This window comes from Notamacropus eugenii, chromosome 3, assembly GCF_028372415.1.
Source record: "Notamacropus eugenii isolate mMacEug1 chromosome 3, mMacEug1.pri_v2, whole genome shotgun sequence".
NCBI classification, from domain to species: domain Eukaryota; kingdom Metazoa; phylum Chordata; class Mammalia; order Diprotodontia; family Macropodidae; genus Notamacropus; species Notamacropus eugenii.
Window position 1 is genome coordinate 209,730,038 of NC_092874.1, and position 24,097 is coordinate 209,754,134.

A 24,097-nucleotide genomic window follows, 5' to 3' on the forward strand; every position below is an offset into this window, starting at 1 on the left:
AGTTCTCAAGGTCACTTCCTTTATTGGCATCAGGACTACTTAGCCTAAGTGACTCCATATTGGAATTTGATCATTATAACTATAGCATCAAATTATGTAAAGTTTACAATTTCTTTCATCTCCTGTGTCTTCCAGGCCAATAAGTACGATCCATTCTTCCAAAATGCTTTTCTTCATTCACACAGCAACTAATTTAGTTTAGTTTAGGGCCTTATCACCTCACGGTTAGCCTATCATGATAACCTTTCAACTGTTCTCAGCAACCTTTTCTATTTCACTTTCAGTCTGTTCTGTATGTTTGAGCCATATTAATCTTAAAATAATAATTGCATCATGTTACTTAATTGTTCAAGAATCATTCCTCATCCTGGCAATAATAGTCTGGCCTTATTTAATTATCCATCTGTGATTTTCCTGCTAATCTCAAACATGTGGTGTAATGGAAAGACACTTGAGTTTGAATCTTGTCTGTTTTTTACTCTGTGACCTTGGGCAAACCCTTCTTTGAGTTTACATTTTTTCATCTATAATAACATGTTTAATGTACACACATATATGTGACATACATACACACTTGTGTGTTAAGTATGTATGCACATATATTCATATTAGGCCAGATTACTCTTCTTAAAATAATAATCATAAGTACATGGATATATACTACCCTCTTTAGTGTCCCTCCCAGTATTGGATACTAGTGAATATTTGTTGAATTAAATTTACTAAATGGAAGAAAATAACATTAATTAGTTTTTGACTAGAGGTACATCACTTCTAAACCACAGTTTTCTTTTAAGTTGTACTAGAGACAGTTTTGATTAATAATTATTCTTTTTTCTTAGAGTTTTAATTTAAATATTCCCCCAACCACATTTAAAAACTATATCTAATTGGGGGTCCATTTCCTATCTCCAGAAAGAGCAATTTAATTTTTTTATCTGATATCTGTTTTTTTCTAGCAGAGTAATGACCAAAAAACCCCACTTTAGCCAAACTAACCAGAACAACAACCTTGTCTGATATTATATGTGACAGTCCAGACCCATTGTCTCCTAGTTCTGAGAGAGAAATACATTTTCTCACATCTTTTTCTAGGGCTAAGATTGGTTGATATCATTGTACAGTGTACAACTTCATTTTATTCTTTTTATTTATGTTGTTAGTATTGTATATATGGTTTTCCTGATTCTTCTTACTTTTCTCTGCTTTTTTTTTAGTCTGTTCAGATTTTCCCATGTTTCTCTGAAGTCTTCATATTTGTTTCTAATAATACAATAAATTTCGTTTAATTTGTGTATTTTAGTTTGTTTAGCCCTTCTCTAGTCAGCAGATACTAATTTTATTTCTGTGTCTTTGTTACCACAAAGTTAAGTTTATGCAAAAGAGAAGAGAGCATGAGGGATATATATTGCATCTTTCTTTCTTTGAATTTCTAGAGGTAGTGGAATCTCTGGGATAGAGTATTAATGTTTGGTCAAAGAGTAAAGATATTAGTCACAGCAGTTTAAAGTGGAGGCATGGTATCTTGAAAAAGGTGTTGGTTTACTTATCTTTTTTTTTTTTTTTTTTTTACTGTTAAAAATTCCTTAGAAGAGACAGCTTATCTAGAAATCTAGTTAGGTTGCACAACTCTTATTTCAGGGTGAATGCTTCAAATAAAAGGAGGACATCTGAATGGTTAGAATTAGAAAAAAAAAATTACTAAGTTAGCAGTAGAGAGAAAAAAAATTCCAACAGGCTTTGATAGTCTTCATTACACATATTTCTTTAATATTTTATTTATTTTAGTCTACCAAAATCCACCTTCTCACCATATAATCAACCAAAACAGATTTCCATATTGGTCATGTCATAAAAAAATCCTTATTTCATTCTGTATTCTGAGCCCTTTACCTCCCTATCATGAGATTGATAGGGCAATGCTTTGAGTCTCTACTTACTGCACTAGTTGTTTTGAGGTAGTCCTCTTGAATAAGGTAGCCTCTCCTGGGAGGGTGTAGAGTTCTCTATTGACCCTTGCCTTTTACAGCTGGGCTCATATCGTTCTTCCCCATCGTAGGCTGGCTATCAATAGGTTAAGTCCTTATCTGGGTATCCAGTTTATATCTAAAGACAGGCTGGTGGGCTAGCCAGAGATGGTAAAAAATAGTCTCTCAATGAGTTTTAGTGTTGTGAATAACATGTAAAACAATGGGAGTCAGTTCAGTGCAAAGCTTTATTGAAAGCAGTAGGGAAGAGGGAGAAGATGGGACCCCACATACAAAACATTTCTGTATTAGCCATATTAAAAAAAAAATCAAGAAAAATAAAGAAAGGGAAAAAAATTTGCTCCAATCTGCATTCAGAGTTCCATCAGTTTTCTCTGTTGAGGTCAATAGCATTTTTTGTTTTAAATCTTTTAGGATTTTCTTGGATCTTTGCTGAGAATAACAAAGTCTTTCAGTTAATCATTATACAATATTGCTATTACTATGTACAATGCTCTCCTGGTTCTGCTCATTTCATTTTGCAGAAGTTAATGTAAGTCTTTCCAGATTTTTCTGAGAGTATCCTGCTTGTCATTTGTTACACCACGATAACATTCCATCATGATCATATACAACAACTTGTTGAGCCATTCCCCATTTAATGGGCATCCCATCCATTACCGCAGAAAGAGCTCCTGTAGATATTTTTGTATATATAGCTATTTTTCCTTCTTTAAAAAAATCTTTCTGCAATACAGACTTAGTAGTGTTATTGCTAGGTCAAAGAGTATACTTGGTTTTATGGCCCTGTGCGCATAGTTCCCAGGTGTTCTCCAGAATTGGTTGAGTCGCTTCAAAACTCCACCAACAGTACATTAGTTCCCAGTGTTCACATATCACTTCCAAACTTGGTTAATTTCCTTGTCTCTCTTGTTAGCCAATCTGATAGGTGTGTGTGGTGCTAGCTCAGTGTTGTTTTAATTTGAATTTCTCTAATTGGTAGTGATTTAGAGTATTTTTTTATATGACTAGATACCTTTTATTTCTTTATCTGAAAACTACCTGTTTATATCTTTTGACCCTTTATCAGTTGGGAAATAATTTGTATTGTTATAAATTTGACTCCATTCCCTATTCATTTGAGAAATGAAGCCTTTTATCAGAGAAGCTTGCTGTAAATTTTTTTTCACAGTCATGTTGACTGTGCATTACCCTCCATCCTATTTTTCCTCTGTTTATCCTCTCTTTCCTTTCATCCTGTTCATCCTCAAAAGTATGTTGCAGACTCTCACCCCCCCCCCCATTTGCCCTACCTTCTCTCAGCCCTCCTCTCCAGTCCCCACCCTGCCCTTTTTTTATCTCCTCTTGTTTCTACATTTCTTTAGAGTCAGATAGATTTCTTTACCTAAACTCAAGGTGTATGTTATTTCCTCTTTGAGTCAATTCTGATAAGATTAAGGTTCAAGTGCTCCCTCTCAGCTTCCCCATCTTTTCCTCCACTGTAAAAGTTCTTTTGTATCTCTTTTATGTGAAATAATTTACCCCATTTTACTTCTCTGCCCTTCTCCCAGTGCATTCCTCTTTATCCTTTCATTTTATGTTTTGTAGATATCATCCCATCTCATATCCGTGTCCATGTATACTTCCTACTACCCTAATAATAATAAAATTCTTGGAAGTTAAAAGTATCATCTTCTCATGTAGGAATATAAACATTTATTGGGTTTCTTATGACTTCTCTTTCCTGTTCACTTTTTTATGCTTCTCTTGAATTTTATATGTGGAAGTCAAATTTTCTATTTAGTTATGGACTTTTCATCAGGAATGCTTGAGAATCCTCTATTTTATTGAATATCTATTTTTTTCCCTTGCAAGATTATACTTAGTTTCCTGGGTGGGCGATTCTTGGTTGTAATTCTAGCTCCTTTGCTCTCTGACATATGATATTCCAAGCCCTTTGATTCTTTTAATGTAGAAGCTACTAGATCTGGTGTTATTGTGACTATGGCTCCACAACATTTGCATTGTTTCTTTCTGACTGCTTGCAATATTTTCTCCTTGATCCTGGGAGCTCTGCAATTTGACTATAATATTTCTGGAAGTTTTAATTTTGGGATCTTTTTCAGGAAGTGACTGGTGGATTCTTTCAATTTCTATTTTACCCTCTGGTTCTAGGGTATGAAGGCAATTTTCCTTGATAATATCTTGGAAAATAATGTCTAGGCTATTTTTTTTTTTATTATCATGGCTTTCAGGCTTTCAGTAATTCAGTTACCCTCCTGGATCTATTTTCTAGGTCATTTGTATTTCCAGTGAGATATTTCACATTTTCTTCTTTGTTTTTCATTTTTTGATTTTGTTTTACTGTTCATTGATGTGTTGTGGAGTGATTAGCTTCCACTTGCCCAGTTTTAATTTTTAAGAAACTGTTTTCTTCATGAACGTTAGTACTTACTTTTCCATTTGGCCAATTTTACTTTTTAAGGAGTTGTTTTCTTCAGTGAATTTTTGTATATCTTTTTCCATGTGGCTTGTTCTACTTTTTAAGATGTTCTTTTCTTCAGTGGATTTTTGTGCCTTTTTTACCATTTGACTTATTAAAAAAAAATTTTTTTTTACTTAATATGTTTTTGGTATATTTATTTTTTTCAATTAATTTGCTTTTACTTTTCGACATTTACTTCCATAAGTTTTAAATTTTTTCCGCCTCCCTTCCTTCCCTTCTCCCGAAGAAGGCATGCAATCTGATGTATACTCTTAAGCATATTTTCACATTAGTCATCTTGCATAGAAGAATTAGAATGAAGGAGGGAATCACAAGAAAGAAAAAGAAAGACAGCAAATAGTATGCTTTGATCTGCATTCAGACTCCATATTTCTTTCTCTGAATGTGGATAGCATTTTTCATCATGAGTCTTTTGGAGTTGTCTTAGGTCCTTGAATTGTTGTGAAGAGCTAAGTCTTTCAGAGTCAGTCATTGAACAGTGAGGCTGTTACTGTGTACAATGTTTTCCTGGTTCTGCTAATTTCACTCACCTTCAGTTCATATAAGTCTTTCCAGGTTTTTCTGAATTCCACCTGTTCCTCATTTCATATTGCACAGTGGTATTTCATTACATTCATGTACCATAGCTTGTTCAGCCATTCCCCAATTGATGGACATTCCCTCAGTTTCCAATTCTTGACCATTACAAAAAGAGCTGATATAAATATTTTTGTACGTGTGGGTCCTTTTCCCATTTATATGATCTCTTTGGGATCTAGACCTAGAAGTGATATTGCTGGGTCAAAGGGTATACACATTTTTGTAGCCCTTTGGGCATAGTTTCAGATTGCTCTCCAGAATGGTTGGATTGGCTCACAACTCCACCAACAATTTATTAGTGTTCTGATAAAGGATATAAATAGGCAGTACCTCAGAATTGTTTTGATTTGCATTTTTCTAATCAATAGTGATTTAGAGTTTTTTTATATGAATATAGCTAGCTTTAATTTTTTCTTCTGAAAACTACCTGTTCATATCCTTTTACCATTTATCAATTGGGGAATGACATGTATTCTTATAAACTTGACTCATTTCTCTGTATATGTTAGAAATGAGGCCTTTATCGGAGACATTGGTTATAAAAATTCTTTCCCAGTTTTCTGCTTCCTTCCTAATCTTGGTTGCATTGGCTTTGTTTGTGCAAAAACTGTTTGATTTAATGTAACCAAAGTTATCCATTTTGCATGTCATAATATTCTGTATCTCTTGTTTAGTTATAAATTCTTCCATTCTCCATAAATCTAACAGGTAAACTATTTCTTGATCTCCTAATTTGTTTATAGTATCAGCTTTTCTATCTAAATATATCTAAATAGTAAACCCACTTTGACTTTATTTTGGTATACTCTGTAAGAGGTTGGTCTATGCCTAGTTTCTGCCATACTCTTTTCCAGTTTTCCCAGCAGTTTTTTTTCAAATAGTGAATTCTTATACCAGAAGCTGGGGTCTTTGGGTTTATCAAACAGTAGATTACTGTAGTTGACTACTGTGTCTAGTATATTTAACCTATTCCACTGATCCACCATTCTGTTTCTTAACCATTACCAAGTAGTTTTGATGATTGCTGCTTTATAATACAATTTAAGATCTGATATAGCTAGGACATCTTACCTAGCATTTCTTTTCATTATTTCCTTTGATATTCTGGATCTTTTGTTCTTTCAGATGAATTTTGTTACCATTTTTTCTAGCTCTATAAAATAATTTGTGGTATTTGATTGGTATGACGCTGAATAAGTAAATTAATTTAGGTAGAATCATCATTTTTATTATATTACCTTGTCCTACTCACAAGCAGCTGATGTTTTTCCAGTTATTTAGTTCTGACTTTATTTGTGTGAAAAGTGTTTTGTAATTGTGTTCATATAGTTCCTGAGTTTGTTTTGACAGGTACACTCTCAAATATTTTATAATGTCTACAGTAACTTTAAATAGAATTTCTCTTTCAATCTCTTGCTAATGGACTTTGTTAATAATACATAGAAATGCTAATGATTTGTGTGGGCTTATTTTGTATCCTGCAACTTTGCTAAAATTTTTTTGTTATTTCATGTAGTTTTTTACTTGATTCTTTAGGATTCTCTATATCATCATATTGTCTGCAAAGAGTGATAACTTAGTTTCTTCTTTGCCTATTCTAATTCTTTCAGTTTCTTCTTCTTCTCATTGCTAAAGCTAGCGTTTCTAGTACCATATTGAATAACAGCGATGATAATGGACATCCTTGTTTCACCCCCAATCTTATTAGAAAGACTTCTAGCTTATCCCCATTACATATGATGCTTGCTGATGGCTATTTTGTTCATTAAGCTATTATTTTCTTCAATATTTTTTGTGTCTCCCTTACCAAGCTATTGGCTTTTTTCGTGATTTTCTTGCATCACTTTCATTTCTTTTCCCAATTTTCCCTTTATCTCTCTTTTTTGATTTTTCCTTTTTTTGAGGGGTAAGATGGATGCTCTTTCAAGAATTCTTTTGGGCCTGAGATCAATTCTGATTTTTCTTCGAGTCTTTGGATGTAACAATTTTGACTTTGCTGTCTTCCTCTGACTTTGTGATTTGATCTTCCCTGTCACTATAGTAACTTTTTATAGTCAGATTCTTTTTAAATTGTTTGCTCATTTTTCCAGCCTATTTCTTAATTTAACTTGTTAAAGTTTGGCTTTGCTCCTGGAGTGGAGGAGATACTGTCCCAAGCTTTAGGTTTTTTGTGTAGCTGTTTTCAGAGCTAATTTTGGAATTCTGTAAATTTTTAATTCTTTTAAGGAGATGTGTGTTTACTGCTTTCTTTGACCTGTACTCTGAGAGCAACACAAGCATTCTTTTCCATCCTGGAACTGTTCACCAGGGTCCCCGTTCCCCTGCAGCCACAAGCTCTAGTGTGCTAATGCTCCTCCTTGTCCTGAGACTGAAAGTTAGAACTCAGCCTTATGGGCAATGCAGCAGAGTTGTACAGTCAGTGCCAGCAAACAGACCCTTGTAAATCTCTGACCAATTGTCTGATCTCCTTATGGTCTGTAGGTTAAGAGTTCAGGAAGCTGCTGCTGTTGATTCAGTTGCCTCAAAGGCCTAGTGCTGGCTTGCCTGGCATTTCCTGGACTAGACTGTACTCTACTTTCACCCTGGTGGGACAGACCTTGTCTGCTAATCTTCTGAGTTGTCCTGGGCTGGAAAATTGTTTTACCCTGTCCTTTTGTTGGTTCTGACACTACAGAATTTGTTTTGAGGAGTTATTTTAAGGTTGTTTGTAGGGGAATTTGGGAGAGCTTAGGCCAGTCCCTGCCTTTTCTTCACCATCTTGGCTGCTGCACCTTTGGTATTTCTTTCAAGAGGTGACTCATGGAGTTTCTTTCTTCTTCATCCCCTCTTCTTATTTCTTCTTTGTTTTATGACCTGGACAATTTTCTTGTATAAATTTTTGAAATGGGATGTCTAGCCACTCCAATGATTCCTAATTTTTTTTACCTTAATCTCTTTTGTCAGTCATTAGCTTTTGCTATGAGATACCTTATATTTTTGTCTATATTTTTAATTTTTTGACTTTGTTTTAAATATTTCTTGTTGCTTTATGGAATCACTGGCTTCTATTTGGTCCATTCTAATTTTCAGAGAGTTTGTTGCTTGGGCAAGATTTTCCTTGCCTTTCCAACTCTTTCTTCCATTATTCTCATTTCTTTGCCCATTTTTTTTCCATCAAGTACTCTTACTCTGTTTATAAAAATATTTTAACCTCTTTTCAAACTCTTATTGAATTCCTTCCAGAAATTCTAGTTGAGTTTGTGCCTAAGCTATATTTTTCTCTGAGGCTTTGCTTGTAGATGCTTTGGAATCATTCTCTTCTATGTTTGTATGTTAAGCTTTCCTGCCACCATAATAACTCTTTATGGAGAGATTCTTTTTTTATTTGCTCATTCTTCCAGTCTGCTTCCTAACTTTAGACTTGATGTTAGAGCTGGACTTTGCAGCACTTCTGGAGGGATGGTCTGGGCTGGCTCTGTTACTGCTTTCTTGGAGTATTGAATGTTATGCTATTCTATGGTCTCAGGAGATCTGGAGATCTAAAAGCTTTCAGTGCTTCTAGAGTGGCCTGAGGGCAAAGTAATTGCTGCTACCCTGGTTTGAGCTCTGCAATTTCTTGGTCTGAGTTTTGGTCTGTGCAATAGTAGACTACTGCTGGACTCAGCCCTATCAGCTAGGTAGAAAGTTTTATTGGTTTGGTGTGGCAGAGTTATGGGCTCCTCTTTGGTCTAGGATTCTACTCTAAAGTTTAGGATTCCTCCTTGAATCTGGTCTAAATGCTGAATTTATATTCAAAGCTTATACCTTTGAATCTGGAGTATGAGGCACACTGCTGATGCTTTTACTGTTGGCATTTCTCTCTCTAAACATCACCCAATCCTTCCTCCCTTTCCCCCCAAATCCCACTGTTGTGCCCAGATCTCCTCAATCTGCCCTGGGTTTATAACCTAGAAATGACTAGTGGGTGTCAAAGTTGCTATTTGGCATCTGTCCCTGTTGCAGTGTCCTGCTATGAGTCTGGTGGAATATAGGTCTACATTGCCCTGGTGCACTCTACTGTTCCATAGGTAGCATACTCCTAACCTGACCCCAGTGTCCATGTCTCCCTTTCTGTTTCTCTATATTGAGCTTGGATGAGCATTTGATTCATTGGCCATTTTCTGGAATTGTCTGGATTTCCCCAGTGGGATTCAGTTTATTGCATATTCTTTCTCTATTTAAAGGAGTTTTGTGGAAGGGAGCTCCCACACTTATTCTGACCATTTTTTCATCTTGGCTTCACCTCCACCTCTCCATTACATCTTAACACTTTTAATGTTTAATAAAGAGCTAGGGTGCTTTTCTGAACCCTAGTGACTCTAGACCTTTTCTTCATAGAAGATCCTCTAAGACCTGAGTTTCCTACAACATGAATAAGTCTGAAGGGACTCAGGTCTTGGCATGGGGTGAATGCATGTGACTCTAAATGTATGAATATGCATTTTTGGATGTAACAATTATGACTTTGCTGTCAAAATATACTTTATTCTTTTTTATATATTATTCTTTTTTCCCTTCAGCACTGAAGTGCTCAGTTTGCATCTTGTTATTAAGTACTTATTTAAATGTTCCTTAGTTTGGTACAATGCATAGTACCAAACAACATGTAGAGGTGCTCAATGGATATTGATTCCTCACTCATATTTACTTCAGGTCAAGTGCCTCCTCTTTAAAGACTGTTTAATTTTCATCTTTGTATCCCATAATAAGCATTTTATTGACTAATTGACTGACTTTAAAAATGGCTATTGATTGACTAGATCTGTTTGCATCTCATAATATGTCCTCCTGTACCTAAGTCAAATATAAATGACATATGGATTTACTGTTTTCCATGGTCAGTCATTTCTGATTTATACTCTAATACCCTCCATTAACATGGATAATTAGTAGTTAATTTGTTTTTGTTGTTAAAGAGCGCAAATGTCTATAGATGTTCCAGAAATGGAATGATAGTCGTCATTCATTTAATTTCTTTCCTTCTTGGTTTCTCCATGCAGCACAGGGATTTCAAAGACGAATGACTGATTTCTTCCCAGTTAGTCAACGATCATGCACCAGTAACATGGCCCAAAGGGGCTCCATTGATGAAAATAATACTGCTGATGATGAAATGGCCTTTGCTTGTGCTTTGCCTCAAGAACATGAAAGGGAATCTAAAGTAGCTTCTTTGGGATCTGCTGTGACTTCTAGGAAGCGATGTCTTTCCTTTGACCAGGAAGGAAATCAAATCACAGGAAGAAGCCATTGTGGTGGTGTTGCTAAGAAAAACCTCAAGGACCAATCCATAGATCTTGGGGAAATGAAATGGGAAATGAATTGTTTATTCCAAGTCCCAGTGGACCCCGGACAAATTAAGCAAGAAGAAGAGGAAAATGGCCCTGAACCTGACCCTTATTATGGGCTTCTTGGAAACCTGCCCTGTCAAGAACCCCAGAGCCACATTTGTAGTCTTCCCAGTGAAGTCCTGAGGCACATCTTTGGTTTCATCCCTATGGAAGATCTGTATAAGAATCTAAGGCTGGTGTGCCACCTTTGGAGGGAGATTATCAATGACCCACTGGTAAGCAGTTTCACCATCAAATTCTTTTTCCATTGATATTGGAATTTGTGCTTTCTTTTTTATTATTGGAACAGCTTGGTTCCTACTTGGGGGCTATTTTTTGAGATTGATGCCAGAGAGGGCAACCTGTACACCCCGTAAAAGATGTGTAGATACTACTGTGTGATTTAGCATACCAATCATAGTAAACAGTTGATCTACACTAGTATGAAATTTAGATTAGTATTAGATTTCTTGTAACTTTGTGTTCTGTTCTAATAACTTGATTAGCTTTGTCTGGCCTCTGACAAAGGCCAAATTTATATTTTACATATGTTAGCCTTTGGGACTGGATCCAAAACAAATATTATACTAGCTTCATGTATCCAGAAATTTGAAAGTCAAGGAATATGGTTAGAGATGTGTAAAAGTGAACTTGGTGAATTGTTGCAAAGCACAAAGGATTTGAGGGAAAATAGCTTGATTTTAAGACTCTTGAGGAGAAAAGAACTTATGCCATCCTTGCATTTTTGGCTTCTTGGAGCTCTTTCTGGCTCAAAATGTTGTATTATTTTTTGTTATGTTTCCTTGACCCCTTAAAATCTGGTACTTCTTTGAATTGTGTAATGGGTATCATATTTCTTACCTTTTGAATGGGTGGGGAATGGAGTGGAAGAAGGGAGAGAATTTGAAACTGAAAATGAAATACATTTTTTTTAAAAAAAGAAAAATAATGCCTTGTTTCCACACAATGTTCTTGCTTTCAGACACTTTCATGTCTCTCATTTTATCTTTGTTGGTAGTCCCAGAAGCCTCAGATCTATTTCCCATTTTACAAATGGGAAAATTAAGATAATTAGAACTTACCCAAGATTATACAGGAAGTTTAGTGGGTATACTAGGGCTAGAATCAGGACTCTCTGACTATTTAGTAATGAGGATGTCATTCTCTACTTGTGACTTAAGCTGTAGGTTACCTTATTGATGTCCTGAGTTCTCTTGTTACCTGTAAATTCCCTGTCTCACAGTTTATTCCTTGGAAAAAGCTGTACTATCGTTACCTGATGAGTGAGGCACAAGCTGTCACTGAAGTGGAAAATATCCTTTTGAACTATGCCATATCAAAGGAGGAGAACCTGTGTATGTTGAACCTGATACGGTGAGTTACTTAGGTATGTGAGGGGAAAATGGGATCTTGGACTAATCTGTTTTACAAAATCAAATCAGCAAAATGCAGAAAGTCCTATAAACCAAAGAAGCATGTTCCCCTCTTCTACCTTTTTCAATTTTAGGGTATATATTACAAAGTATATTAGGAGAGTACTTCAGTCTGAAGTCTTTTCCAGAATTACCTGACTGAAAAAAAATCTTGCCATTACTTAATCATGTCCTAGTGAGAAGAACTTTTTAATATTCTCTTTAAAAGTCTAACTCATTTCTTTTTTTAATGAAATTTTATTGATTTATTATATTTACACAATATTTATTATGATTACCAAAATTTATTCCAGAGTCTCTCACCCCAACTCCATAAGAGCCATTCTCTAGAGTAAATAGTTTTTGTTGCTTCAAAGAAAGCAGGAGAAGAGAAAAAGAATCAGTAAAATCAATTGGTGAAATCTGAAAATATATTCAGTGTTCCACACCCATGAATTTCCTACCTCTGTAAAGGAGTGATGTGGGGTGTCATCTCTTATCTCTTCTTAAGGTCTATAATTAATTTTTCTAAACCATTTCTAAAACTAAGTCCAAGTTCAGGAAGGATCTCTGTTCATTCTGAAGATGGAATTAGAGTAGTGACTTCCAAGGTAGAGGGACTCTTGATTAATTCACTGAAGAATAATAGTACCTCTTTCTCCTGTGACTGGATTAGGGTGATGATCAAACTAAGGAAATGATGAAGTCATTGTTTAATTCAAATTAACCAAAGTATCTCTTCAATTTACCTCTGTTCAGGATGAAAGAAGAATACTTTTGAGAGATGATTACAGTGGGTTTTGGGAAAATGATTGACCAGGGTGTGTTTAAAGTTGTGGCAATTGTTCTTTTTATGGAAGCAAAATGTTGAGAGAACTTTCACTTAAGCTCTGTAACTATGCTTTATCTTATTGAATTTTGTCTCTGAGAATATTGTAAGCTGTAACTTCAGAATGCCTTGTATGAGACAGGTTTGTAAGGGAAGATTGAGTTTCTTTCCCTTTGACTTTTTCTGAGCAAAAGTACTTAGAATTAGAATAATTTAATTACTAAAAACTTTTCTGACGGACTTGTAATTGTTCTACAGGCATTTGTGACTATCTTTTTTATTAACCCTGTTTTTTGGCTGTCCTACAGATACACAGTTGGTACCAAATATGTTCAACATGTTAATCCTGAAGAGGCAAGGTGTTGCCTGAAGGATCATCCTCTCTTTCCTCAGGCAGAAGCATGCCTTCGTCACAAGATGCTTGATTTGTACAGTGCTCCTGGGGTATGTAGAGACTTTTCTACTTGATCCTAAAGACTTTCAAAGTTACATTTGTAATTTGAGGGGGGATGTAAAAGAAGTTCCAGAAATGAAGCCCATCAGTAGAAAATATTTTGTCTTTGGGTTGAGTTCGGAGAAGACTATTCAATCTCCAGGGTTTTTTTGTTCAGTCATTTCAGTCATGTCCAACTCTTTGTGACTCCATTTGGGCTTTTCTTGGCAAAGATACCTGGAGTTGTTTGTCATTTCTTTTTCCAACTGATTTTACAGATGAGGAACTTGTCACTCTCTGGTACCCAGAGTTAATGGACTTGGTTAACAGTTTACAAATAATCTATCTTCTGTGTGATATTTGCTAAGTCATTTAACCTTTCTTGGCCTATGCTTTTTCATCTGTAAAATGAGAGGTTGGACTAGACAAACTCTAGAAAAATTGGAAGACAGTTCCCTCTAGTTCTAAAACACTGATTCTGGGACACTTGTCCTAGACTATACATTGAATGGCAGTAGATCTTAGCATACTTAGATCTGGTCCTGTGGTTGTCTGATTTGGATTAGAAATGTATTCTTAAGTGTAGTTGTGAAATGTACATGTAGCCCTAACACACAACTAGCCTTAGAGTGGAAAAATCTGCCACATAATTAGTTCTATGCTATTTTTTGAAAGAAAGTGTTGATGATGCCAGAGGTTAGTTCAAGGAGTATATTCTTTAACAAAGAAACATTTTAGCAGTATTAATAGAAACTGTATGCTTTTCAATAAGTTGGTTGCTCTTTCTACAAGTGTGTTTCTGTCTTTTGTTTAAGAAGAACCTTAATGCAAAAAAGATACTATAGTTATTTCTGTGGGTGTGATGCTCTCTTATTAAAACAATGGGAGGGAGAGAACATGCTTTATGTAAACTTCTTATCTCCTCCAGAACTATCTCAGTTCTTGGCATACAATATAGTATGTTAATAAATTTTTATTTTAATGTGTTGAATGTTGCCTCTGTAATGAAGAGCTTACAATTTCATGTGGCAGAATAATTGATTTTAACTTTCTGATGAGGTGCCTGTATTATATTTCTTTCATATCAGGCTACTAGGTAGTGCAGTGATAAAGTGCTAGGCCTGGAGTTAGGAAGACTTGAGTTCAAATTTGGCCTCGGACACTTCCTTGCTGTGTGGTCCTCGGTGAGTCACTTAAACTCTCAATTGTAAAATGGGCATAATAATAGGACTTACTTTATAGTGTTGTGAAGATCAAATGGGATATTTGTAAAGCACTTAGCACAGTCCTTGGCATATAACAGGTACTGTTTAATGCTTATTCCTTTCTCTTCTCTCTTCCTATGTTGCCTGAATCTATAAGTTCCTTGAAGGCAAAGATTTTTATCCCTGATGCCTGACTTACAGTAGACCCTTAAATGCTTGTTGAAATTAATTGGGCACAAAATATTACAGTAGTTCAGCCATTTTCAGTCATGAAAGTAACTGTGTGAAAGTGAAAGTCTGACTCTTCATGACCCCATTTTGGGGCTTTATTGGCAGAGATACTGGGATGGTTTGCTATTTCCTTCCTCAGTCATTTTACAGATGAGAAAACTGAAACAGAGTTAAGTTACTTTCCCAGGGTCACACACTTAGTAGGAGTCTGAGGACAGATTTGAACTAAGGAAAGTGAATCATCCTGATTCCGGGTCCGACACTCAATCCACTGCACCACCTAGCTGCTTCTATTGTGTGGGTACACAATAGGCACTCAGTAATTGTTTACTTAACTGTACTAGACTGGACCTCTTATCTGAAGGTTCCAAATATCTTATACTGAAATAAAGTAACCAGTGAAATAATGTCCTATTGATACTTAAAACTATGAAAGCAGTGATCGGTTGTACCACTAAAACTGGGCTCTGAGAAGAAGAGAAAATGCATTTTCAGAGTTGAAAACTGTCATTGGATATTACTTTAATTTTTTTTCATTATTTCTTGTCTTTAATACATAAGAGTTTGTAAAATTGGTTGGCAATTAATGGGTAGCACACCAACCTAGCACTACTTTAAGGTATAAGTTGACTAACTTGTGTTTTCCCTTCCTTGTTGTCTGTTCCACAGGGCATCAGTGTATGGGCCTTAATAGCAATGATCATAATTCTCTCCAGCAGTATGAGTGACATTCAGAAGCTGTTATCCTGTTTCAAGAGACCCAATTCCCCGCTGACCATATTAGACATCACTGAGACCCTGTACTGTATGGCAGTACTGCTGCTTGCCATGAGAGAGAAAGGGATTAAGATTAGCAACAGGTGAAACAAAGGAAGGGAAAGGGGAGGGGGGTTAGTTTCTTAAGCTGAGAAAAGCAAGTTTGTACCTTTGAAATTTTTCAACCTTGTCTTTCATTTAGTGGAAGTCTTCTTTAAATGTGGAGATGGAGTTGGAACATCAGGTTTCTAAGGAGATTTTAAGAGATTTTTCTTTTTATTGTGGCGTACTGCACCACAGGACATTGATCCAAAAACTGGAGCCAAAAGTCCTAGTTCTAACTCTTGTTATATGACTTGGCCATATCTCTCCCAGGTTACACATGTGTAAATGGAAAAATAGTGTTTTTCGCTGCTATAAGATCATTGCATGTCTTTTTCTCATTTTCATTCTTTCTCTATCTACTGTCTTGCATCTTGTGCCTTCATATATGCTTAGGTCTTCCCAATCCTTAAAAAAAATCTTCACTTGATTATACTATCTCCGCAAACTATTATTCTCCTGTGTTTGTAACCTAAATTATCCCTTCACTACCAGACTTCTGGAAAAAAATTATTTTGTACTCATTGTACCTTTTTCCTTATCGTCCATTCTTTTTTTATCCTGTAGGGCAAGATAAATTTCTCTACCCCATTACCTATATTTCTTATTTCCCAGTTGTATGCAAAAACGATTCTCAACAGTTGTTCGTAAAACTTTGAGTTCCAACTTCTCTTCCTTCCTCCCTCCCCACCCATCCCCATTGGGAAGGCAAGCAATTCAGTATAGGCTATAGATGTGTAGTTTTGCAAATGACTTCCATAATAGTCATGTTGTGTAAGACTAATTATATTTCCCTCCATCCTGTCCTGCCCCCCATTGCTTCTATTTGCTCTTTTGATCTTGTCCCTCTTCAAGAGTGTTGACTTCAAATTGCTCCCTCCTCCCACTGCCCTCCCTTCTATCATCCCCCCTACCCTGCTGATCCCCTTCTCCCCCACTTCCCTGTATTGTAAGGTAGATTTTCACACCAAGGTGAGTGTGCATTTTATTGCTTCCTTTAGTCGAATGTGATGAGAGTAAGCTTCCTGTTTTTTTCTCTCACCTCCCCTCTTTTTCCCTCCACTGAAAAGTCTTTTATTTGCCTCTTTTATGAGAGATAACCTGCCCCATTCCGTTTCTCCCTTTCTCCTCCTAATGTATTTCTCTCTCACCACTTAATTTCATTTTTTAAAGATATGATCCCATCCTATTCAATTCACCTTGTGCTCTCTGTCTCTGTGTGTGTGTGTGTGTGTGTGTGTGTAACTGTAAGTGTAATCCCATCAACTACCCAGATACTGAAAAAAGTTTCAAGAGTTACAAATATTGTCTTTCCATGTAGGAATGTAAACTGTTCAACTTTAGTAAGTCCCTTATGATTTCTCTTCGCTGTTTAACTTTTCATGCTTTTCTTGATTCTTGTGTTTGAAGGTCAAATTTTCTTTTCAGCTCTGGTCTTTTCATCAAGAATGCTTGAAAGTCCTTGATTTCATTGAAGGACGCTTTTTCCCTTGCAGTATTATACTCAGTTTTGCTGGGTAGGTGATTCTTGGTTTTAGTCCTAGTTCCTTTGACTTCTGGAATATCCTATTCCACGCCCTTCGATCCCTTAATGTAGAAGCTGCTAGATCTTGTGTTATCCTGATTGTATTTCCACAATACTTGAATTGTTTCTTTCTAGCTGCTTGCAATATTTTATCCTTGACCTGGGGACTCTGGAATTTGGCCACAGTATTCCTAGGAGTTTCTCTTTTTGGATCTCTTTCAGGAGGTCATTGCTGGATTCTTTCAATGCGTATTTTGCCCTCTGGTTCTAGAATATCAGGGCAGTTTTCCTTGATAATTTCATGGAAGATGATGTCTAGGCTCTTTTTTTGATCATGGCTTTCAGGTAGTCCCATAATTTTTAAATTGTCTCCCCTGGGTCTATTTTCCAGGTCAGTTGTTTTTCCAATGAGATATTTCACATTGTCTTCCATTTTTTCATTGTTTTAGTTTTGTTTTATGATTTCATGGTTTCTCATAAAGTCATTAGCCTCCGTCTGTTCCATTCTAATTTTGAAAGAACTATTTTCTTGAGTGAGCTTTTGAACCTCCTTTTCCATTTGGCTAATTCTGCTTTTGAAAGCATTCTTCTCCTCATTGGCTTTTTGAACCTCTTTTGCCAATTGAGTTAGCCTATTTTTCAAGGTGTTATTTTCTTCAGCATGTTTTTGGGTTTCCTTCTCAAGTTGTTGACTTCACTTTTCTTGATTTTCTTTCATCACTCTCATTTCTCTTCCCAATTTTTCCTCCACCTCTCTTACTTGATTTTCAAAATCCTTTTTGAGCTCTTCCATGGCCTGAGACCAATGAATATTTAGTTTGAATGTTTGGGATACAGAAGCCTGGACTTTTATGTCTTTCTGCGATGGTAAGCATTGTTCTTCCTCATCTGAAAGGATGGGAGAAGATATATGTTCACCAAGAAAGTAACATTCTATAGTCTCATTTTTTTTTCCTTTTTTTGGGCATTTTCCCTACCAGTTACTTGACTTTTGAGTTCTTTGTCAAGAGTACGGTGTACTCTGGGGATCTGTGAGATCTCATTTCCTCCAAGGTGGCACAATCAAGTGTGTACACTCATCTGGGAGCAACAAGAAACTTTTGTGCCCAGAATCTGTGAGTAGTAGAGTTTCCTCTCCACAACCACCTGGCCTCCACTTCTACCAAGCCAGCACTGGAGGCTGAGAGTCCGATAAGCTGCTTAATTTCCCCAGGGGCTTTAGGAGGGGTCAAGGCTGCCATTTAGTGTAATATAAAGATCAACTGCTCAATTACCCCAGGAACATTAGGTGGGGGCAGGGCTACTACACAGGGCTGAGGTATGGATCAGTTGCTCACATCCTGTAGGGGCTTTACAATCCAACAATGAATGAGGCTGCTGTGGGAGCTGCTGCAGCCAGATGCAGCCTCTGCCTCCAGCGCCTGAGGCTGGAGCTATGGGAAGACCCTGCTCTCTTCACAGCTAGCTGAAAAAACCCCCTCTCATTGATCTTTGGCGCCTGTGGGTGGAGGGATCTGCAGACCGCTGCCAAGGCTCAGGGCTCTGCTTCATGTCTGGTGCAACAAACCTTTCTTGTTGGCTTTTCAAGTCACCCTGCACTGAAATCTCCTCCACTCTGTTGTTCTGTAGCTTCTGCTGTTATAGAATTTGTTGAGTCTTTAGGTATTCTTTGGGGTGTGGGGGACGGGCTAGTGTATGTGCATCTGTTTACTCTGCCATCTTGTCTCCTCCCTCCCCCCGTAGCTTATATTTTTTCCTCTGAAAAGTACCTGTTCCTATTCTTTGACTATTTATCAGTTGGAGAATGGCTCTTATTTATATAATTTTAATCAGTTCCTTATATATGTTAGAAATGAGACTTTTGAATGAATGAATAAGCAGTTACTATGTGCAAAATTAAAATTCCTTACTAAGCAGTAGGGATACACATAGAAAAGCAAGACAATCCCTGCTCCCAAGGAACTCACATTTTTATGGGGAGATGGCTCTTGTGTTAGATTTTTATCAGTCACATTTTTTTAACTATAGGTGTTCCCTAAGACCCTCTTTAGTCTAAGATCTGGGCCCTCTTTCCTTCTCCCTCTTACTAAGTGATGTCATCAGCTCCCATGTGTTCAGTTATCGTTTCTGTGCACTTGACTCTCAGATTTACTTATCTTTCTTCTGACTTGCAGCCTCACATCTCCAACTACCTATTGAATATCTCAACCTGGATACCTAATAGATATCTTAAACTTAACATGTCCAGAATTGAACTCATTATCTTCTGCTTCCAATCCTCCCCTCTTCCTAACTTCCATATTAGTCTGGATGCTGAAGGTACCACCATCCTTCCAGGCACCCAGGCTGGCAGCAAAGGTGTCATCCTTGACTCTTTACTCTCTCTTATTCCCTTATCCAATATGTTGCCATGCTTTGTTGAGCGTACTTTCATAACATCTTTCACATATACCCCGCTCCTTTCCTCTGTTGCTACCACCAGATTGGTGCTTGCATTTATTACTTTATTGTTAGACTGTGCAGAAGGTTGCTTGTTGGTCTCAGTGCCCCAGGTCTGTCCTCACCATAGTTCATTCTATCCTCAGTTGCCAAAGTAATCATCCTAAAGTAGTGTGAGTCTCTCCATGTCATCTTCCTGTTTAATAAACTTCAGTAACTTCCTTTCACCTCCAGGATCAAATATAAAATCCTCTGTTGTGTGTTTTTTCAAAGCCCTTTATGACCTCTTCCCTCTCCTTCCTCCTATATTCCCCATCCCTCCCATTTTTGAAGACTTCTTGCACCTTATATCCATGTACTCTGTGATCCAATGACCGTGGCCTTCTTTGCTGTCCCTTGAACCAGGCATTTTTATCCCCTGACTCTGGGCATTTTCACTGCTTGTCTCCCTTTTCTGGAACTCAGTCCTCATCTCCACTTAATGGTTTCCCTGGCTTCTTTTAAGTTCCAGCTAAAGTCCCACCCTCTACAAGAAGCCTTTCTCAATCCATGTCATACTGGTGCCTTTCCTCTCTTGATTTTCTACAATTTATCATATATATTACTTTCTTGTATCTATTTGTTAACATTCTCTCTTATTATCTTTTGCCTTTTTTTGTATCTCTAGCGCTTAACATAGTCCCTGGCTGTGCTATTTTAGGCAGTTAATTAAGTTATCAGCTGATTGACTAAGGGTCTGTAGTTTTCTTTCTTTGTTTTGAACTCTTTCTGGTTTAGGTATCAAGGTCATATTTATATCAAAGAAAGAATTTGGTAAGACCCATACTTTCCTGTTTTTTTTCTGTTTATGTACTGTTAGAATTAATATTTAAATGTTTGATAAGATTTCTCTTGTAAATCTATCTCATCCTAGGGTGTTTTCCTTCCTTTGGAAGTTCCTTTATGACTTGTTCATTTTTCTGAGAGTGGATTATTTAAGTTCTGTTTCAACTAATATAGGAATTTTGTATTTTTGTAAATATTCACCTGTTTACTTTAGATTGTTATTTTTATTGGCATATAATTGGGAGAAATAGTTTCTAATAATTTTTTTTATTTCTTGTTCATTAGTTGTGAATTCCTCTTTGTTTCTGGTAATTTGGTTTTCTTTTTCTTTTTTTTAAATCAAATTAACTAATGATTTGTTTTTTGCTTAGTTTTATTAAATTTTTTGTTTTCAATTTTTGTTAATCTCTGATTTCCCAGATTTCTGTTTTAGCATTTTGAGGTTTTTTATTTCTTAGTGTTCTAGGGGATTTTAGTTGCATGCCCAATTTATTAATGTACTCTTTCTCTTATTGATGACCTAATGTGACCATCTTGGCTACTTCCCGCAAATTTTGGCATGTTGTCTTGTTGTCATTATGTTAAATGAAATTATTGATTGGTTTTGTGATTTATTCTTTGATTTTTACCCATTCTTTACGATTAAGTTATTTAGTCTCCAGTTAAATTTTGGAGTTTCTTCAGAGACTCTTTATTGAAGATAGTTTTTATTGTCTTAAGATGTAAGAGATATATTTAATATTTGTTTTTCTGTGGTTGTTTGTGGATATTATACCAAATATTTGGTCAGTTTTGTGACGATGCTATATGATGCTGAGAATATTTGCATTCCTATCTTTTTCCATTAAATAATTTCCGGAAGTCTATCATATCTAACTTTTTAAAGATACTATTCAGATCCTTCACTTATCTTTTTATTGTTTTTTAATAGATTTCTCTAGGTCTGAAAGGAGTAAATTAAGGTTCTTAATGATTTCATTTTGATGTCATATTTCTCCCTATAAGTCATTTAACTTTTTGTTTTAGAGTTTTTTGTGCTTATATGTTTAATATTTAATTTAATTCATTGTTTGTGTGGTACCTTTCCCTGTTTATTTCTTTTAATTTGGTCTAGTTTTGCTCTTGCTTTATCTGAGATGGTGATTGCTACCCCTGCTGCCTCTTTTACTTCAGCTGAAACGTAATAGAATTTGTTCCATTTCCTTATTTTAACTCTCTATGGTGTCTTTCTGATTCAAGTGTATTTTTCATAACATAACGTATTGTTGGAGGCTGCTTTCTAATTCATTCTGCTATCCTTTTCTGTTTATTTTCATTCTGTTTACATTCATATTCCATCCTTTTCTCATAAATTTTTCCTTCTCTTTGCCTGCCACCCTCTTTTTATAAAGAAAAAGGTGGTAAGAGAGGAATGTGCCCTATGCCAGTGTTGTAGGTTTGGTATGATCTGCTTCTTTTCCCCTCTGCCTCTCTTCTCTTTTCCTTACCCTGAGCCCAATAACTGATTTTTATACTTTTCTTTATTTTAAGCCTCTTTTCAAATTCTACGTTTCTTAGTTAGAATTTATTTGTTTAAGACTAATCCTTCTCTTAATCCTCTCCTCCCCCCTTTTTCCTTTCCTTTCTTCCTATTTTTCTATTAAGTGAAATATATTTCGATACCAGACTGTGTGTGTATTCTCTCCTTTCACCAGTTCAGATGAGAGTGAGGTTCAAATGTCGCCAGTTCCTCTCATCTATTTCTCCTTGTAAAAGGTACTAACTTGCACACCCAAATTATGTGAGATAATTTTCTCCATCTTTATTCTCCTTTCTACCTCCTTCCTTTTTATTCCTCTTCCCTTGCTTTTACATTTTTCTTTTAAGATCAAAATACAACAGAACTACTTCTAGTCGCTGTGTCCCATTGGGCTATCTAATTAGACTCTCTAATGTGACTTCTTAACTGATAAATCTGATGACTTTTTTTAAGGTCCAATATTCTTTGACCTCTTTGCAGGTTTTGACCTTTGACCGTTCCCTCCCCTGGACATTGTCTCTTCCCTTGGCTTCTATGACATTCTTCTGTCCTACTTTTACTTGACTGCTCCCCTTAATCTCTTTTTCTGGATCAGACAGTAAGCATTTAATAAGTGCCTATGTTGCGGTATAACAGCAAAAATAATTTCCCCTCAAAAAATTTGTCATGGGAAACAACACACACACATATTTAACAAATTAGGGAAAGAGACTGTATGTGTGATTTCATTGTTATAGGGAACTCCTAGGTGAGGAAGCCTCCTTTACCAATGCAGGTCATTACCGTGTAACATACTGTCTTAGGGAGTTGCCTAGTGACTTGCCCGTGTTCACAGAGCTAGTATGTGTCAGAAGCATAATTGAATTCAAGTCTTCTTGCCCCTGGGATCAGGAATTTATACCAACTACAATGTGCATATAACTTCGTTATATATGTTTGTGTATTTATGTTATGCTATCACCTAACTGAATCTAGATGGAAAAGAATGATTTGCACTGACAGAAAAGAGAAGGAAAAAGTGCACTACTATTTATTAGGATGGGGGTGAGGGAGGCGGGTTTGATGGCCTCAGTGCACAGAACTGGAAGATGGGAGGTTGAGATTGGAAGACAGTTTATAATTCATTTGGGGCTGGATTAGTGTATGTAAAGAGGAGTAAGATAGGAAGATGATGGAAGATCTTAAATTAAGGAGTTTATAGAGCAAGATGGTATGTAATATGTGAGTGTGTTTTAGTGAATCTGAAACTTCCTACTTTGTCTAGGGAGTATTTCTTCTATTAAAGCAACTGGCTGAAAGACATGTTTTAAAAGGCATTTTTCTTGTTTAAATGCTTAAGAGATTATCTGTTTTATTTCCCCTGGGTTCCCCATCATAATGACTCCTTAAAATGCTTTTTTCCCTTTTAAATCATAAGGTTATAGCACCTTATTATTGATATAGTTGGCCTTTTCTTCCAAAGAACACAGAATACTTTTAACGATAGGATTTCATTTCTAGATACCTGCTGCATGAGAAATTTTATGTGCATTTTAAGGCAGGTTGAGATAGAAGAGAATTGGATGAGAGTCATCCAGAATGAAATTCATTTTGTATCCACTCTCTTCTCTCACACAGATCCTTGTAACCTCTTGCCTATTTGGACTATAGTAATACTGACAGTAGTCTCTTAAATGGCATCTCTGCCTAACATCATTCCACTTCATTCCATCCTTCTCACATTTGTCAAAACACTCTTTCTAATGTAAAGATCTGATCATGTCAGTCCCCCGCTCAAAAACTGTTAATGACTCCCTATTATTGCCTGTAGAAGAATGCCTGAACATCTCTGACTTTTGAAATTCTTCCTATCAGTTGTCTGCACAGGTATGTCTTTCTCTTCTCTGATCACCTCCAGTCAAAAAGACTTCTTCCTAAAGTTTTCTTAGAATATTTGCCTGGATAATTCCATTTTTTCCTTTCACCTTCTGCTTTGTATATGGATTAGTGTATATGTCTTATCCAAAATGCCCTTCCCTTTACCTTCCATTAGATTTCAAGCCCCTTGAAAGTAAGGCCTGGCATCTTTTCATTTTTTGTATCCCTATTGCCCAGTAAAGAACTTGATAATTTAATTCAGCTAACCAAACTTTTATCAAACACTTGCTACAAAACAGTCCCAGTTCTCAAGAAGTTTATATTCTATTGCACATAATCTTATTTTAATAAATATTTGATGAAATTGTTGAATTTGTTGCATTTCTAGGTATAGAATCAAAATTTCAGGTCTAACTTTTATCATTCATTTGTCTTGTAGTATCAGAGTGTGTGCTCTAGTTGGAATTCCTAGAGGGCTTCATTTGTTTAGTTTTCCTTTTATGGTCTTAGATGATGAATATATTGTTCCCAGGATTGTGCTTTGGGCCAGATTTTTTTTTTTGTTGT

The 24,097-nt window shown here is 36.2% G+C and overlaps 1 protein-coding gene across 2 annotated transcripts in view; it reads left to right on the plus strand.

Annotated features, from left to right (window-relative positions):
• FBH1 (F-box DNA helicase 1) overlaps positions 1-24,097 on the plus strand; it is an 86,405-nt gene that overhangs the window by 12,346 nt on the left and 49,962 nt on the right. For both annotated transcript variants that reach the window (XM_072654230.1, XM_072654231.1), the window contains exons 3-6: positions 10,071-10,633; positions 11,641-11,771; positions 12,947-13,082; positions 15,177-15,367. In XM_072654230.1, the coding sequence (XP_072510331.1) occupies positions 10,071-10,633; positions 11,641-11,771; positions 12,947-13,082; positions 15,177-15,367 (1,021 nt within the window). The remainder of the gene's footprint in view (positions 1-10,070; positions 10,634-11,640; positions 11,772-12,946; positions 13,083-15,176; positions 15,368-24,097) is intronic.